We start from the raw sequence: 19,801 nt of genomic DNA on the forward strand, positions 1-19,801 counted from the left end.
CTCAAGAGGGAGGGGATATACGTATACATAGAGCTGATTCACTTTGTTATACAGCAGAAACTAACACAACATTGTAAAACAATTATACTCCAATAAAGATGTAAAAAATCAGGGCAAAAAAAAAAAAGCTGCATACTCAGTTCTGGGGGAGTAAGCCTGACCTCACATTCCCAGGAAACCTAGTAAGTATGTTCCTCACAGAGGCTAGAACAAGGCAAACCACTGAGAAGGAGACCAGAACTTAGTGGGGGAGGAGTTTGAGAGCTGGAACCCCAGGAGGTTTGGCAAGGATGTGGAAGCAAGAGTTAGAGACAGAACAAATTACCTCCCAGCCCTGTAGGCACACAGGAGGCAGTGGTCCCAGGTGTTCCCCTTTGTATCTCCATGTTCCAGTTTGTCTAGGCTAATGGAGCAGGCATTGTCCAACAAATTTGGGGCAACTTTAGGAATCCACTTTGACAATCATATCAAATATTTATTCCAACAAGAAAACATTGCATAATACATTTTGCCCATTTTTTGGTGGGAAGAATGCATGTGTATATGTATGTTAAAAAACAACTAGAGGATATAAAATAAAATATTACTATGGTTTAAAAAAGTTAATTTGAAAATCCTTGTAGACATCTCAGTACTTTCCCCCATCCTATATAGCCAGAACTTCTGTCCTGGTTAATAGTATGGTTACTGATGAGGGCAAGATCTTGCATTCTTGAAGTTTCACTCTTGAGTTAGAAGAGCTTATCTCAGATCCATAGGAGACCAAGAACAGTGGTTACCATGATCACTAGCCAAGTTGCAGTCCAAGCTACTCCAGAGGATGGGGCTGAAATAGCAAGAAAACACAAAACATTTAGGTGTCTTGATTAATGTGTTGAGAAGGGGCAGGGGTACTTGACATTGGCATGGGAGGTTATAGAGCAGGGGAACTGTTTCCTCCCTGAATCCAGACCCAGTGTTCCTGGGACATCCTTTTCCCAGATTGAGCAAAGCTCAAACTCCCAGATGTAAAGTATAAAGAGTACAGAAATCTCTTAAATATCACTGGCTTAGCTGAGTCCTGTACTTGAAGCTTACCTTGGCACATCTATGGACCTGGGAAAGAATCACTCTCCTACACTGGGCAGCCATTAAGTAGGGCAGAGCTTCAGGTGCAGTTGATAATATGATGCTATGCGCTTCCTTCCTTTAGGGAAGGAAGTATTACTTCCTTTCCGTGTTTCTCTACACTACTAACCATCAGTACCAACTAGGAGGAAAAAAGGGGTAGGAAAAAAAAAAGAAAGGGAGATAAAGAGATACAGAAGGGGAAGGCAGGGGAGGGGAGGAGAGGATCCTGATAAATTAGGGTAGAAGAATTAGGGATACTTTTCTAGGATAATTTGGATAGCTAAAAAGTGACAAGATGGGCTTAGTCCTTCAAAAAATAGATGTATTATTGCTTTCATCCTCTCTGTGAATGAGCAGCCACCTTCATTCTATAAAGGACAGAGATTGTTTCTCTTCCTTTTTCTGGATCTCAGGATATGGTGGTGATATAAAGGTGGTGCTAGAACCACCCAGCCAACTGGTGGTCTTATGGTCAGACACCAAAGTGTCATATTGGGTCTATGGTGTCAGAAAAGCAGGGCATATCAGGAAAGACTAGAAGAGACATGATCAGTAGGTTGGGAAGAATACTGAACATACAGCTTCCATAGCTCATGTGTGGGAGCAGAGGTAAAGAAATCAGCACAGGTGGGCAGAGTAGACTGGGTCCAGGAAGACCATGAAAGAGCCATGTCTCCAGGGGCCATGATCCCTGATGATTTGGTATGACAGGGATCTCAGGTAAATGTTGGCATCACAGGTATGAGTTATTCTGGAGAGATTTGTACACCAGGGCTTGGGGATATGATTTCAGGCGTGTGGAGAGTACAGGGCCTGGAATGCTGAAGATGGTGATCCAAATTTATTAAGTGGTTCCCAAATCCCTAGTGTCTCTAGAATTAAAAAGACTGGGCCTAAGTTAACTACCATTCACTGAGGACTTGTTAGATACTGTGCTAGGTAGTTATCTGTATTGTCTCATTTAATCCTTATAACAGTATGAGATAAGAACTATTATTTTGTCTTATTTAAGAAGGACATGACTTCATACAGAGTGAAGTAAGTCAGAAAGAGAAAAATACCCTATGCTAATGCATATATATGGAATCTAGAAAAATGGTACTGATGGACCTACTGGCAGGGCAGGAATAGAGACGCAGACGTAGAGGACGGACTTGAGGACACAGTGGGGGAAGGGGAGGCTGGGATGAAGTGAGAGAGTAGCACTGACAGATATACACTACCAAATGTAAAATAGATAGCTAGTGGGAGGCAGCAGCATAGCACAGGGAGGTTAGCTCGGTGCTTTGCAATGACCTAGAGAGGTGGGATAGGGCGGGTGGGAGGGAGGCTCAAGAGGGAGGGGATATGGGGATATATGTATACATACAGTGATTCACTTTGTTGTACAGCAGAAACTAACACAACATTGTAAAGCAATTATACTCCAATAAAGATGTAAAAATAAAAAAAGAAGGACATGACTTGGAGAAGCTAAGTAACTTGTTTAGCTGGTAAGTGACAGTCCCAGGATTAATCCCAGGTGTAACTGGCTCCAAAACCTATGCTCATAGCTACCCCACTATGGGACCTGTGTAGGCTTGAGAGAGAACCAGGAGTGATGCTCTAATGAGTGGATCCTCCCAGGTGACAGAGAAATCTGAAACATGAAACCCAGAGTTTGCTTTTCCAACTTCATCAAGGAGCATACACCTGGGGAAGAACAGAAAGTCTCTACCTTAGGATCAGGATCTCCTGTTCACCACTTGTTCTCGCTCATGCTCGTCCACTTGGCCCTTTTTTCCTTTGCTGCCTACCAGAAATGTCTCTGTGTTGCTGCCCAACAGTGTCTGGACTGTTCCCCTACTTGCCCTTTTTCTCCCTGCTCACCCTGAAATCTCAGATTATTCTGCAAGGACACTGGCCTCAGATTCCAGGACCATGCACTGTTAGAGCACGGCAGGAGAAGGGGAAATCAGAGCCCCTGTGCCAACTGCCCTTTGCAGATGAGGACACTGAGCTCCACAAAGCCGAGGTGAGCTTGCTGAGAGGCGGTGAACCCTCTCAGCAAGGCAGTGAAACCTTAGAGAACCCAAGTCTTCCATGCCTCACAGACGCCTTTGGGATTCTCCACTAATTTCTGTGCCAGGAGGCTGAATAAGATCTCCACGCTTTTCTTCCTTCAAGAGAAGACTAGTTACCCTGTGCCCACCTCAGGTCCCCTGGCAGTATCTCTTACCCTGTACACAGGGTGAAGTGAAGTTGACTGTCTCATTTTGGCTGCTCACAGGATTGCTGACTTGGCAGGTGTAAGACCTGGAGTAGTTTTGTGGTGCATGGGTCACTTCAAGCACACTGCTCTGGAACTCTTTTGGAAGGGACTCTGCATACCAGGTGTAGTTTACAGGCTGGTCCTGGGTCACACAGGACAGGGTTAGGTTACACTTGTTCACTTCCTGTGTCTTCTTGACTTTTATGTCAGGCTTTGGTACAGGGTCTAAAAATGAATACGTTAAGATGAGACAATGGGTTTATGCATTTATGAAACCTTTATGCTGGGAGGGTTTAGCCAACAAAGTACAAAGGGAGCCCCAGAGGGCTGCAGGAGCAGTCATGGAGAGGAGGCCCCTGCAGAGGGAGCCAGTGAGCAGCTTTGACCTCTGGAGGCTTCCGACTGAAACAGCTACTCCTTGGAGTGAAGCTAAGCTGGATCCAGAAGGGGGAGCCATGCACCCAGAAACAAAAATGGGGTTATGACCGTCTGTGGGCCAGAAAGAACAGCAGAGGTTTAGCATAGAGATCAGCAGGGTTGGACTTGATATCCCAACTGTCTGAGCTGCTCAGGGCCCCTTCTCTAGCAATGGCCCACACTTGGCACCTTGGCCTATCAGTCCTTCAAGAGTTCTTGGGCTCAGATTCAGCAAGAGTCCTGGGGTAAGAGATATCACCCTATACCTTTCCTGGACGCTGGCAGAACTACAGAGAAGAACCTCATGGAATTCCCAGCAAAAATCAGTAGTGATGAACAGCACTGCATCAGTTAACTTTGGTATCTCAGTGCCAGCCACAGAGCAGGTATTCTATAAGTATCTGATGAAAGGGATAGGTGGATGGATGGATGGATGGATGAATCAGTTATGCGATAGAAAAGACATAACACTTGCTTTACAGTGAGACCAGCCTGGGTCCTGGACTTGGCCCTGGTAGAGTGACATTAGGCAAGATAACTAACCCCTTGAACTTCCTTCTTGCATGTAAGATGACTGCTTCACAGCACAATGTTAGTAAGATACAATGTCATGGTCCATGAGGAAGTGCTTTTGCAGGGTGTAAGCGTTACATGCATGCTGGAGGTCACAGCGTCATCACTGCTGTCATCCTGCAGCCAGACTGGTTGAGAGGTAATCCCATCATCTGCTCCTTCCTTGACTAGGATTGCTTTACTTGAAATCCTCTGGGGTCTTTTCCTTCTGGTCAAGGGTAAAACACTTACAGAATCAATGCAGCTCAGATGTCAGAGGATTAAAATGTGGCAGAGAATTGACCCAATCAGTGCTGGCCTCTGGGTTGTATGTCTGTGAGGGGCAATGGAGACTCTGCCATCTGACCTCCTGAACTCTAGATCCATCTCCTCCATGAAACCCTATCAGATTGCTGGACTCCTCCTGCATACTTTATATGAGCAATCTTCATACTGTTTTTCATCATTTCCTGTGGTCTGGCCTCAAGTCTTGCATACCTTCCTCATTTCCCATGGTAAGCAGCACAGCCCTGAGCACTTTGTGGACAGAGCCAGCTAGGGCAGCCTGGCTCCAAGAGGCCCCCTTTGAGCTGTCAGAAATTCCTGGGCTGGACTGAAGGATGATTCTTCTGCTAATCGCATCCTCAGGGTCTTATCCCTAGGCAAGTGTGCTAAAGCCAAGCCAGTTTGTGGATTTTAAGATATGCAGAAATGTTGCAAGTTGGTTGTGAAACCGTTAGCAGTTTGGAGGTGGCTGTGGTGGGAGTATTTACCACAGAATTTGGTAAATGATATAAATTTGGGGTTTTTTTTTTTAAAACCACTGTAAAAGCCTTTGAATCTTTCCTGTTCCCAGTACGTCTTGAATTTTCAGGCCATATGACATGGAGGAAGTGAGTGAGCAGGGGATTTTAGCCTCTTAGACCGTTCTTCCTCCCCTTCAGCTCTTCTTGACTCTACTAAACTCCTTGCATTGCTTTAAATAGTCCTAGTTTTCTTTTTTTCAAAGAAATTCTCCTTTTTTGCTAAAGGTACATCAAATTGGTCTCCATCACTTGCCATCAACAGAATCTTACCTAATGGGGCAGAGATGGCAAGATCTTTCTCCAAGTTCACACAGATAGTAAGTTACTGACCAGGGTTTTAAACCCAGGTCTGTCTGACTCCAAGTATAATGTTCAAGCCCTTACTTCACATATACTGGTTAGGCTGGCGCTAGGAGTGGAAGTTTTTGTCCCAACCATTCTGAAAGGTAAAAACACTCTTGAACAGCTCTTGCCCAATTCTTTATCTCTTCTATCTTTTTCCTTATGTTTGATGAAGTCTTTGTTCAGTTATGTTATTAAGAAGAGCTCAGAACTGATTTGGGTTGATCACAGGAGAGCATGAAGAGAATAGCGAGGAAACCATCCTTACTGTTTTCTTTATCTTCAAATCTTAGACTCCTTAATGTCAGAAGAGGTTTTAAATGTCCCAGAGTAATCTACTTTGAGTCTGGCTGGCCCAGCCTCACTTCCAAGTGGAACTGGCTCCAGGAGAAATGAATTAAGCCTATCCTGAGGTTTCCCCCCGCCCAGGGAGAGTCCCCTCCCAGTGGTCCGTCCAGGGCCCTAGAGTGGGGACTTGCTGCTTGGTTCCCCGAACTCACCAAGCACCACCAGTGAGATCTTCCATTCGTCCTCATCCCCAGTGTCCTTCAGCACCATCAGGAGGTAAGTGCTGCTGTCCTCCTTCTGGACGTTATCGATGTGCAGTGTGCCACTTTGAAGATCAAGCCTGGCCTTGTCCTTAAGTTTAGTATTGAAGTATTTAAGCTGACCGGATTCCCATTCTACAATCTTCTGGTCAGCAGTATAAAACCAGGTGAGTGATTTGTAGTTCCTCGGCAAACTGGAGATTGGCAGACTCACGTTGCTGCCGGAGACGGCATATTTTGAATAATCTGCCAATGAGAGTCAGAGTGAGTGAGACCCATTTTAGAGAAGGCAGAGCTGCCCAGTGGCCCAGGCTTTGGCCTGGGCTGGTGGAACAAAGAAGAAGGAAGAGACTTTTGCTTGGGAGCAGTGAGTATGATCTTTATCAGAGGGCCTGACCACTGATCAGGAATTCAATGATAGTTAGAGCTTGAGAAGTGGGCATGAGGACAGGAGGTGTGCTTATAATCCGTCTAATTCTGCCCTAGACAAGAAAGAAAAAGGACACTGAGCCAGACCTGGCTCTCTCCCTTACTCTCATAACAGGACATTTTCAAATAAAATGATGACGAGTCACGTCTCCTCTCTGTGTTTGTGTTCCTTGTGGTTCAATTTAGTTCTCCAGCAGTAGGTAAGAAGTAAAGGAGAAACAAGGTTTGAAATGAAAGGGAACCAGAGTTAGTCAGTGGCAAAGTATTATAGGAGAGTGAAAGCATTTTATTAATAAAAATATTGTGCTATTTTTCTGGCTTTTGTGATTTTTGTATTTGTCAGCTTTTAAAAAAAACTTGTGATACACTGGGCTTTCTTTTCTCATTCTAACTACATTCATTTTTTTTTCCTATTTGTATTTACAGTTCTGTTCTCTTTCTCATGAGGGCACCCCAAATTGTATAAGCCTCAGTTCTAAAAAACCTGGTTTCTTGAATGCAAGGAGAAAGAAAAGGTGATAGCCAGAAGACATAAGATGAAGGGAGGTCTGCTAACACTCTCTGTGGAGGGAGGAAAACTAAGTGTAAATGTATAGGCTGAGAAAGAGCAGTAGAAAAAAGCTAATGGTAGAGGAAAGAAGAAATATGATCTATATCGCTCTTACCTCATATACTGTCACACAAAACTTCATATTGTTTAACATCGTATCTATACCTATTTAATTTCCACATGTCTATCATTTCCAAAAACATTCTTTTCAATAAAGATTCAAAATGCCTGTGTTCCCAGGTCTTTCAAGTTCCTAGTCACTAATCCTTCCAACCATCCATCTATCCATTCAACAACCAGTTATGGAGCATTTAATGTATGCCTGGTGCGTTCACAGACACACACAGACATTTATTTCCACACTGTTTCTGATTGATCCATTCCATATTTTATAATCTCTGTGACATAATCAGTTCAGTCCAACCAACAGTATTTGAACAATGACTATGTGCCAGGTCCTGTTCTAGGCTCTGACATCAGCAATGCAGAGTCTCTGGCCTCTTGGACCATACAGCCTCTTCAGGAGCATACTTTCTCTTCAAGATTTTAAAATTACTAGACACATATTCTAGATTCGTTCTCATTCTGTTACTTGTTTCCATGTGAATTAATAAAAGTGGTGACAATAGACAGCCTAGGTCAGTGTTTTTCAACCTTGGCATTATTGACTTTTTGGACCAGAGAATTCCTTGTTGTGAAGGGCTGTCCTTGTGCATTGTAGGATATTTAGCAGCCTCCCTGACCTCTGCCCACTAGATGCCAGTAGCATCATTCCAGTTGTGACCATCAAAAATATCTCCAGACAATGCCAAATGCCCCCTGGGAGGAAAAATCTTCCTGTCTTCATTCTGGTTGAGAACTGCTGGCCTAGGTCATCCTTGGTAGACTCTCCAACAAGTCTCAGACATATGCTTAGGAAGATAGCACAACCCACAATTAACCACTTTATTTCTCACTGAGAAGTCACAGCCAACCACCAGGATGGCTTTTTTTGAATCATTACACATAGGTGGTGAAGGAAGGAGGAAGGAAAGCTACAATATCCTGTGCATGTCTATATCTTAGAACTCATAGCATATTAAAGTGATCCATTTAATGTCTATTACTTGCCTTTATCACCAGACCACATGCTTCCTACGGACAAAAAACGAATCTCATGAGTTTAACTCATTCTCCATTGTAGTATAATGGTTAAGATCATGGGCTCTGGGGACTTCCCTGGTGGTGCAGTGGTTAGGAATCTGCCTGCCAATGCAGGGGACACGGGTTCGAGCCCTGGCCCAGGAAGATCCCACATGCCGCGGAGCAACTAAGCCCGTGTGCCACAACTACTGAGCCTGTGCTCTAGAGCCCACGAGCCACAACTACTGAGCCTGCATGCCACAACTGCTGAAGCCCACGTGCCTAGAGCCCGTGCTCCACAACAAGAGAAGCCACTGAAATGAGAAGACTGTACACTGCAACGAAGAGTATCCCCAGCTCGCCACAACTAGAGAAAGCCTGCGTGCAGCAACAAAGACCCAATACAGCCAAAAATAAATAAATAAATAAATACAATTCAAAAAGAAAAAAAAAAGATCATGGGCTCTAGAATTAGACTATTTAAATCCTAGCCCACTTACTAGATGTATAACCTTGAGCATTTTACCTAGCCTCTCTGCCTTTGTTTTAGTATTTATCTTACAGAGTTTGTGAAGGTGAAGTTCATGTGTCAAGTTTACTGAGTTAAAGGATGCCCAGAGAGCTGGTAAAACATTATTTCTGGATCATCTAGAAGGGTTTTTCTGGAAGAGATTAGCATTTGAATCAGTAAACTGAGTAAGAAGATCACCCTCACCAATGTGTGTGAACATCATCCAATCTATTGAGGACCAGAATAGGACAAAAAGGCAGAAAAAAAGGCAAATTTGCTCTCTACTTTGAGCTGGGATATCCATCTTCTCCTACCCTTGGACATCAGTGTTCCTGGTCCTTGGACCTTAGGACTTGGACTAGGAATTAGACCATTGGCTCCCTGAAGCCTCTTTGTGGAAGGTTGAATGAAGATGAGTCCACTGAGAATGAAGGACACTGAGCAAATAGACTCAAATCATGAGTCTATATATTCTCAGGCCTGTGGATTTGTACTGGAACTACACCTGTAGCTTTCCTGGCCTCCATCTTGCAGATGGCAGATCATGGGACTTCTCCAAAGAAGTACATAATATGGGTTATGCTTCCATAACTGCATGGGCCTCATAATAAATCTCTTTCTATATATTTATATATATCCTATTGGTTCTTTTTCTCTAAAGAACCCTGACCCAGAGTTACACAAATAAATGCTTAGAATACAATTAAATTAATACAAATAATCAATACACATAAAGTACGTAGAATAATACTTGGAAGATTAGTAAGTATTCAATAAATGTCATGTATTGTTTTATTATTATTACCTACGTTAATTTTGTATCCATAACATCTAGTACTATGCATTAAGTATTGAGATGTTTAACAACTGCCTGTTGAACTTACTTTATTGTACCAAAACAGTGGTAAAATAAGGACTAGACTAATGATATATTTTTTAGGAATGAATGCCTATATGTGAATCTGGAAGAGTGAAGAATGTTGAAGTAGGGGCCAAAAATCCAAAAAACTGTAGCAGCTCCTGAAGAAGCTTTCACTTGCAGGCTAGGTCTAAAAGTAAAAGACATGAGCATGCACAAAAGAAAAACAAAACCAAGTCTTTGGCTAGGACATGTGATGATAAGAAAGAGGCCCCAGCAACATGGTAAGACCAGAGAACTTACCTGAAGCTTCCTTGGGGAAGGAGGAATGAAGATGAACCCAATGAGGAATGAAGAATACAGAGCATATAGACTCAAGTCATGATCCAGACCCAGTTATAATACACATCATTTCTCCTTGTGAGAATGGAGTCTGCTTTATAACAATGAGATCTTGTTTGTCCAGGGTATCCCCAACATGCTCAAAAGAACTTCAAACTAAAGTGTGAGGAGGAGGGAGAAACTATAACAGACACATAGTCACTAAGATTGTGAACTTCTCAAAGGCAAAAACCATGTCTTACTCAATTTTGAATCCCCACAATACTTGGCTCACATTTGTTGTTTAGTATAGAATGAAAGAATGAATGAATGAATGAATGGCAGGGACACAAATGCATACATAAGTGTTCCCAGTCATCTCCTCATGACCCCCTACTAGTCACATTTTTCTTATTTTTACTGCCACTTAGCTTTTTTTTTTTGCTTACTTCTTAAGATTGGTTTGGACTGAAAAGGCAGAGAGGAAAGGAGAAGATAAACAGGGGCCACTCAGGTTGGTTTAGGAAATCGGGGAGCTATAGTATTAAGGCTCAGAAGAGTGAGAATCTCTGGGCAGCACATGAGTGGGATGGTTTGAGAAGACTGAAGAGGACAGGAGAGGATATGGTAGAAGTATTACTATAGCTTATAAATTGGATTCCCTTTAACATCCTTTGAGAGACTTCAAGTAGAAATTGGAGTTACTATTTAATTACTTATGACCAATGAACAGTGTTTCTTAAGTATCATAATGTGCCCAAACTGGGACAGTGCAGCAGCCCTGTCTTATGGTTGGGTCCTGAATAAATGAATAAAAGATGACTATTAGGACATAGACAGCAGAGGAGCAATGGAGAAGCTGCCCAGAAACTCTCAAAAGGAACAACATAAAAGAGTGTTGAGTAGAGCATTCATGGTTTCAGTATCAACAAATCAATAAAAAGCAGCTAAGGGAAACCTTGAAATATAAACCCAGCAACCTCTCATGGGCTGAGACTCATGCCTGAGAATAGCAAAGGAAAAGTGAGTTTGGGGAAAAGAATCTGAAAAAGAATGAATATATGTTTACGTATAAATGAATCACTTTGCTGTACACCTGAAACTAACACAATATTGTAAATCAACTACACTCCAACATAAAATAAAAATTAATTTAATAAAAGAAATGTGAGTTTTGTTATGAAATATCTAATGAAAGGGTAGGCTTAAAAAGCAACATGAACCTAAAGATAGAAACAGTAGAAAGAATGCTTGATTAACCATAAAAAAAGGGAACAAAAAATATTCTAGTCTTCTAGAAGCATTCTTTAATCCAATCACAAGTTGAAGAAAGATGCATTAATATTACTGATATAGATTGCAAAAATTAATGCCCAGCCATTGTAGTACAATTTAGGATATCAAGGTGGTGGTTTAGTCTGTTACAGAGGATTGTCTAATAAATTCAGATAGATAGATTCACTTATATTTTTCTTATGTATAATATATTTATGTATTTTTTCAATTTTTAAAGTAAATTGAAAAAATCTTGATTTGCCTTCCTAACAATTCCATGTTTTAGAAGTAGAAAACTACTTAAAGAAAAGTACTATTTTGATTTAATTCTATCAAGAAGAAGTAGTTGGTTATGTGTGTGGATGCTTAGGATAAAGTAACGGTGTTTACCTGTAGTTTATAACAGAAAATGAAGCAGATCTTTCCTGTGCTTAACCATGTTTTTTTGTCTGTAGAGAAGCAAAACTAAAACAGGGGGAAAAATCAGATCAAAGGAAGTTGTAATTTCATACAAAAAGAGTCTACCCAGGAAGGAGAAAGAGGTCCTAAAGGAGAAATTCTGATTACTCTAAAAACAAGTCATGTGATTTCTAGTAAAACTTTGAAGAACTGAAAGAGATGAGTCTTAAAGATATTGATATAGAGTTACCTGGAGCTCTCTAATGAGATCAAATATTTAACAAACCTGTACAAACCTTTCAAGGAAGTAATTTGTCAATAGATATCAAGATTCCAGATGTGTGTCATGGGGGACAAGATGAACAGAGAGAGTGCCATTTCCTGAGATGGGAAGTCTAATGAGTTTAATCGGCCAGATTGCAATGACTAAATGGAAGGTGAGGAAGTCCCAGTGTTGTGGTGGCTTGTTATGCAGCAGTAGATAGCTGGAACAAAGATGGGGAGTTAGATTATGGAAATGTGTTTGGAGAGTCTGGAGATGTTTTAAAAGCAGTTAGAAATTCAGGTCTGTGGCTCAGGAGAGCGTGTTGGGCTTTGGAGTTTCCTTATGTTCTTCTCAGCTCTTATCTACCTCAAATTGTATGTGGTCACAATCACAGAGCAATTTCACATTCTTTATTTCTTTTGATCTTAACAATAACCCCTTGAAAAAATGGTGAGCATATTGTTATACCCATAACAGAGTGGAGAAAATTGAGGCTCAGGAAGCTTTCACAATTTATAGAAAGTCCCATGGCATGGAACACAGAACATAGGTCTTCTGATTCCCAGTTCAAGCTGTTTCCACCACACTCTGTTGTACTGAAGGGAGACAGGGAAGATGCCTACTAGTGATGAGGGGGCCCTGAGGTCAGAGAGCTGAGAAACTCAAGTCTGAGGAGGGATTAAGGAGAAGATTTAAAACTACTTCTTAAATTTCGTCACAAGAGCATCCCTTACTGGGGAGGAGAGAATTACTATACCCCTAGGAAGATCTGGACAGATAACCTGAAAGGAAGTCCTTTGATGTCATTCATTCATAGGATTAATAATTATTTATTGAGCCCATGCCATGTTCTAGGCACTGTGCCAGGTTTAGCACTGGACAAGGTCCCTGTCCTCACGGGGCTCAAGGAAACAGACAATCAAGCAGTTCACCAACCATAACCTGGAGCCTGAGGTTTCCAGGAGGAAGTCACATGAAAATGGAATGCTAAGGGAGGAGCTGGAGAGAAGAGAGTGAAGGAAATTTTAGGCAGAAGGAAAGGCATTTATATAGACCTAGAGGTAAGAGAGACAGAACCTCCTTCAAGGCAAACAGCAAAGTTAAATTTAGATGAAATGTGGTTATGGGGTGAGGGGGTCATAAATTGGGGATAAAAGGACCATCTGTAGGCATAATCTAGACATAAAAAGATTTAGACACATTGACCTAAGTCTAGAAAAGTCCTGAAATATTCCAGTTCTCTTGGCATCTTTATCTTTCCCAACAATGGGATGAATACTTCAGGCCAGTCCCCACTCCCAAGGTCATATCAGTGTCCTATGAGTACAGTCAGTCCCATGGAGCCCACACAGCCACGAGTGCCCTGAAGACATCATGTCTCTAGGCTCATACAGCCTAAGGGAGCAGAATTTGCCACCCTAATATATGTTTCTTTGGCATATTAATTGTTTTAAGCTGGTTATTTTCTAAAGAAAGAGAAGACGTGGTAAACATTCTGAAAACCATGTAGGAGTTACCCTTTTGTAAGAAACATTTATATTTGTAAGGGAAATTTTCATTTGTAAGGGTATCTCCCTCCCTGTACCGGAAGAGGACAGAGAGGGAGACCAAATCTCTAGAAACTCGTATCACTGGAGAAGGCGCTAACTTAAATCTGCCTAACAACCTTACCCTTGTTTACTGTGCTCTTCCTGATAACCTCCCAGAACTGTCACCTTCAACATCCTCTTTTGTCTTTAGCTGAGGATGATATTTAAGGTGAGGACTTCAGCCATTATGGCAAGTTACTCAGGTTTTCTGGGTTTCTCCCATGTACGCAATATTAAACTCTGATTTTCTCTTGTTAATATGTCTCATGTCAATTTAATTCTTAGACCAGCCAGAAGAACCTAGAAGGGTAGAGAAAAATTTCTTCCTCTCCTAAACCAGTCATAAACCAGATCCAATGTATTACCACCCTGAGAGGCCTTGCATAATTGGCCAACAAGGTTTCCTTTAAGCATTGCTATCTCGTCTCCCTAAAAGTTACATACTGTCATAATTCTATGATGTTATATTTGTTTCCCATAAGAACATTCACTTTTACTCATTTTTTTCCATAGTGGTGAGCATTAAAGCCCCTCAAATGAAAAAGACCTGAGTATTTATTAGGGGGAATAGTGAGAAAGACAATAACTTAGCTCTCAATTCTCAGACAGGTTCTGGAGGGCTGGGCAGCTGCAACAGGGAAAGGAAAATTAGCACACGAGGGGACCAGAACAAGCCCATGGCAGAAGAACGAACCTGAACTCTTAATCAGATGTTTGGAGGTTCCTCTGATACTGAGTTCTCTGCTCAGACTCTCACTCAGAGACCCTAGACAAGTTTCCTTTCCCACAGTTTTGTCTCTCTCTGGGACAATGACAGCATCATTTACCTTTGCTCATGACACAACTCCTTGCAAAGACAAAGGTCTCAAAGAATGCCTCAAGGAGCACAACACACCTGAGCATAAAATGTGGCGGCTATCAGAGTAGCTTCCTGTTATTCACAATGCAAGGAGACTTTACAGAGGACAAACCACAGCACTAAATATGAGAGGCCTACATCCCCATCTCACCAAGGTCCTAATTTTGTCACGGCCCCTTGGGGAAAGAGATGGAGTCTGATTCTCCAGGCTAAGGAAGGCTCCCCAATTTACCACTGCTGCCCGGACCCCCTATCCACTTCCAGGTGGAGCCACACCCCATATTCCCTTTTCCGTCTGACAGGGCTTTCAGTGCACAATTAGAGGCAGACAATTTGTGGAAAGTACCTTGTACGCTGGTTGCCAGGAACAAATGAGGCAGCAGTAGAAGTTCCAGAGCCAGAGACAGTTCCCACCTTCTGGAGCACATGCTACTCTCCAGAACTTCCCAGGAACTCTGGAGACAGGCCAGAACCAAGCTAGGAAGGGACCGAGGACTCTCTTGAACTCGTGTCTTAAGATTAGAGAAAAAAAGCACTGAATTCTTCTCTCCATCCAGCAACTCGTGGGTGGGGCCTGGGCACCAAAAACAGGAAACCCCTTTTTTTTTTTTTTTTTTTTTTTAATGAGAGCACAACGGAAACGAACCATTTTGTTTGAATGTGTGTTAGTTTTGTTTTCTGGTGAGAGGATCCATAGCTTCTACTGGTTTTCAGAGATGTCAGTGCTCAGAAAAGATTAAAGACCCCTGATAGAGAATATCTGCTTTTGGTTTCCCAGTTAGGAATCACCCTGATTAATCCAGAGGCTAAAATTTGCAGGTACCCACCCAAGGGGATTTCTGGTCTGAGCCAACTTTAAATCATGTGAGGAGTAGATCATGTGTGGGTAGGTTGAGAGCACAAAGTGTGGGAAATCAGATCTACACAGTTTGAATACTGGTCTCTCACCCCCAGGCTCTTCCTCCCTTATGATAAATTCACTGTATGAACCTTTACATTGGCCTATCCACTGAACATTAGTAGAAAAGCAAGGTTATTTGACCCAAATGAATGGATTCCACATGCTTGTGGTCTAAGAAATTTCAGGCCCATCCCTCTTGTATCTAAATGAATTATTTGCCCACCCAGGACAATTTGGAGACCCATAAGTTAGCCACAGTCCCTGATACAGCATATTAGTAGCTATTTCCAAATTGGGGACATTTCTGATTCTCAACATTGAGATGACAAATAAAAACACTGCTCTCCTCAATCTCTGAACTCTTGTCTTGGAAGTAGTTACCCTCTCCAAAGGATCAGCATGGGGAAATGGAGTCGGCTAAATACCAGAAATTGTATATGACACTTGATCATGTTGGAGCCCTGTGAGGTGAGGACAGGTATTACTACCTGAATTTCCGAACTGAAACTCAGCGTCAGACTTGCCTGAGGTCATGCTTCAGCTCCAGTCAAGCCCAGTTTTCATTCAGCTCTTCCCCCAACGTGGACTACAGTAAACATTTGGACTAGAAGATAAGATGAGACAGGAGTAGAATGAGCAAGGTTGAAGTGGAATTAACTAAGGAAGACTTTAAAGTGAACCATGAAAAAGAAGCTGAGGAGGAGTAGGCGGAGTCAAATGACAGAACAGGGTAAAGGATGGAAGTCAAGGTCATGGGATTTGCTCAGACTGAATCCTCTGAGGATTTTTCAAAAGGGCTGCTGCCCAGTGGGTTTCTTTTGTTTTTTGTTTTTGTTTTTTCTCTTGATCTTTTTTTTATTTTAATTTTTGAATTTTATTTTACTTATTTTTTTATACAGCAGGTTCTTATTAGAATTAGTTATCCATTTTATACATATTAGTGTATATATGTCAATCCTAATCTCCCAGTTCATCACACAACCACCACCACCACCCCACCGCTTTCCCCCCTTGGTGTCCATAGGTTTGTTCTCTACATCTGTGTCTCAATTTCTGCCCTGCAAACCGTTTCTTCTGTACCATTTTTGTAGGTTCCACATATATGTTAATATACAATATTTGTTTTTCTCTTTCTGACTTATTTCACTCTGTATGACAGTCTCTAGATCTATCCATGTCTCTACAAATGACGGAATTTCGTTCCTTTTTATGGCTGAGTAATATTCCATTGTATATATGTACCACATCTTCTTTATCCATTCGTCTGTCGATGGGCATTTAGGTTGCTTCCATGACCTGGCTATTGTAAATAGTGCTGCAGTGAACATTGAGGTGCATGTGTCTTTTTGAATTATGGTTTTCTCAGGATACATGCCCAGTACTGGGATTGCTGGGTCATATGGTAATTCTATTTTTAGTTTTTTAAGGAACTTCCATACTGTTCTCCCTAGTGGCTCTATCAATTTAAACTCCCACCAACAGTTCAAGAGGGTTCCCGTTTCTCCACACTCTCTCCAGCATTTGTAGATTTTCTGATGATGCCCATTCTAACTGGTGTGAGGTGGTACCTCATTGTACTTTTGATTTGCATTTCTCTAATAATTAGTGATGTTGAGCAGCTTTTCATGTGCTTCCTGGCCATCTGTATGTCTTCTTTGCAGAACTGTCTACTTAGGTCTTCTGCCCATTTTTGGATTGGGTTGTTTGTTTTTTTAATATTGAGCTGCATGAGCTGTTTACATATTTGGGAGATTAATCCTTTGTCAGTTACTTCATTTGCAAATATTTTCTCCCATTCTGAGGGTTGTCTTTTCATCTTGTTTATGGTTTCCTTTGCTGTGCAAAAGCTTTTAAGTTTCATTAGGTCCCATTTGTTTATTTTTGTTTTTATTTCCATTTCTCTAGCAGGTGGGTCAAAAAGGAACTTGCTGTGATGTATGTCATAGAGTGTTCTGCCTATGTTTTCCCATAAGAGTTTTATAGTGTCTGGCCTTACATTTAGGTCTTTAATCCATTTTGAGTTTATCTTTGTGTATGGTGTTAGGGAGTGTTCTAATTTCATTCTTTTACATGTAGCTGTCCAGTTTTCCCAGCACCACTTACTGAAGAGACTATCTTTTTTCCATTGAATATCCTTACCTCCTTTCTCATAGATTAGTTGACATAGGAGCGTCAGTTTATCTCTGGACTTTCTATCCTGTTCCATTGATCTACATTTCTGTTTTTGTGCCAGTACCATATTGTCTTGATTACTGTAGCTTTGTAATACACTCTGAAGTCAGGGAGTCTGATTCCTCCAGATCCGTTTTTTTCCCTCAACACTGTTTTGGCTATTCGGGGTCTTTTGTGTCTCCATACAAATTTTAAGATATTTTGTTCTAGTTCCATAAAAACTGCCATCTGTAATTTGATAGGGATTGCATTGAATCTGCAGATTGCTTTGGGTAGTAGAGTCATTTTCACAATATTGATTCTTCCAATCCAAGAACATGGTATATCTCTCCATCTGTTGGTATCATCTTTAATTTCTTTCACCAGTGTCTATACTTTTCTGCATACAGGTCTTTTGTCTCCTTAGGTAGGTTTATTCCTAGGTATTTTATTCTTTTTGTTGCAATGGTGAATGGGATTGTTTCCTTAATTTCTCTTTCTGATCTTTCATTGTTATTGTAGAGGAATGCAAGAGATTTCTGTGCATTAATTTTGTATCCTGCTACTTTACCAAACTCATTGATTATCTATAATAATTTTCTGGTGGCATCTTTAGGGTTCTCTATGTATAGTATCATGTTATCTGCAAACAGTGACAGTTTTATTTCTTCTTTTCCAATTTGTATTCCTTTTATTTCTTTTTCTTCTCTGATTGCCATGGCTAGAACGTCCAAAACTATGTTGAATAATAGTGGTGAGAGTGGACATCCTTGTCTTGTTCCTGATCTTAGAGGAAACGCTTTCAGTTTTTCACCATTGAGAATGATGTTTGCTGTGGGTTTGTCATATATGGCCTTTATTATGTTGAGGTAGGTTCCCTCTATGCCCACTTTCTGGAGAGTTTTTATCATAAATGGGTGTTGAATTTTGTCAAAAGCTTTTTCTGCATCTATTGAGATGATCATATTGTTTTTATTCTTCAGTTTGGTAACATGGTGTATCACATTGATTGATTTGCATATATTGAAGAATCCTTGCATCCCTGGGATAAATCCCACTTGACCATGGTGTATGATCCTTTTAATGTTTTGCTGGATTCTGTTTGCTAGTATTTTTCTGATGATTTTTGCATCTATATTCATGAGTCATATTGGTCTATAATTTTCTTTTTTTTGTAGTATCTTTGTCTGCTTTTGGTATCAGGGTGATGGTGGCCTCATAGAATGAGTTTGGGAGTGTTCCTTCCTCTGCAATTTTTGGGAAGAGTTTGAGAAGGATGGGTGTTAGTTCTTCTCTAAATGTTTGATAGAATTCACCTGTGAAGCCATCTGGTCCTGGACTTTTGTTTGTTGGAAGATTTTTAATCACAGTTTCAATTTCATTACTTGTGATTGGTCTGTTCATATTTTCTATTTCTTCCTGGTTCACTCTGGAAGGTTATACCTTTCTTAGAATTTGTCCATTTCTTCCAGGTTGTCCATTTTATTGGCATAGAGTTGCTTGTAGTAGTCTCTTAGGATGCTTTGTATTTCTGCGGTGTCTGTTATAACTTCTCCTTTTGCATTTCTAAATTTATTGATTTGAGTCCTCTCCCTCTTTTTCTTGATGAGTCTGGCTAATGGTTTATCAGTTTTGTTTATCTTCTCAAAGAATCAGCTTTTAGTTTTATTGATCTTTGCTATTGTTTTCTTTGTTTCTATTTCATTTATTTCTGCTCTGATCTTTGTGATTTCTTTCCTTCTGCTAACTTTGGGTTTTGTTTGTTCTTTCTCTAGTTCCTTTGGGTGTAAGGTTAGATTGTTTATTTGAGATTTTTCTTGTTTCTTGAGGTAGGCTTTTATAGCTATAAACTTCCCTCTTAGATCTGCTTTTGCTGCATCCCATAGGTTTTGGATCGTCATGTTTTCGTTGTCATTTGTCTCTAGGTAGTTTTTGATTTCCTTTTTTATTTCTTCAGTGATCTCTTGGTTATTTAGCAACGTATTGTTTAGCCTCCATGTGTTTGTGTTTTTTACGTTTTTTCCTCTGTAATTCATTTCTAATCTCATAGTGTTGCGGTCAGAAAAGATGCTTGATGTGATTTCAATTTTCTTAAATTTATTGAGGCTTTATTTGTGACCCAAGATGTGATCTGTCCTGGAGAATGTTCCGTGCGCACTTGAGAAGAAAATATAATCTGCTGTTTTTGAATAGAATGCCCTATAAATACCAATTAAATCTATTTGGTCTTTTGTGTCATTTAAAGCTTCTCTTTCCTTATTTATTTTCATTTTGGATGATCTGTCCATTGGTGTAAGTAAGGTGTTAAAGTCCCCCACTATTATTGTGTTACTGTTGATTTCCTCTTTTATAGCTGTTAGCAGCTGACTTATGTATTGAGGTGTTCCTATGTTAGGTGCATATATATTTATAATTGTTATACCTTCGTCTTGGATTGATCCTTTGATCATTATGTAGTGTCCTTCCCTGTCTCTTGTAACATTCTTTGTTTTAAAGTCTATTTTACCTGATATGAGTATAGCTACTCCAGCTTTCTTTTGATTT

General features: G+C 40.8%; 1 protein-coding gene across 1 annotated transcript; it reads right to left on the reverse strand.

Annotated features, from left to right (window-relative positions):
* Positions 1-571: 571 nt before the first annotated feature.
* On the reverse strand, positions 572-14,697 carry CD48 (CD48 molecule). Its single transcript, XM_059902793.1, has 4 exons — positions 14,552-14,697; positions 5,979-6,272; positions 3,329-3,586; positions 572-826 (listed from the first exon to the last, which is right to left on the reverse strand). The coding sequence occupies exons 1-4, from the start codon at positions 14,631-14,633 to the stop codon at positions 747-749; spliced, it is 714 nt and encodes a 237-aa protein (XP_059758776.1). The 5' UTR covers positions 14,634-14,697; the 3' UTR covers positions 572-746.
* Positions 14,698-19,801: the final 5,104 nt, after the last annotated feature.

Source organism: Balaenoptera ricei, chromosome 1, assembly GCF_028023285.1.
Source record: "Balaenoptera ricei isolate mBalRic1 chromosome 1, mBalRic1.hap2, whole genome shotgun sequence".
Taxonomy (NCBI): Eukaryota; Metazoa; Chordata; class Mammalia; order Artiodactyla; family Balaenopteridae; genus Balaenoptera; species Balaenoptera ricei.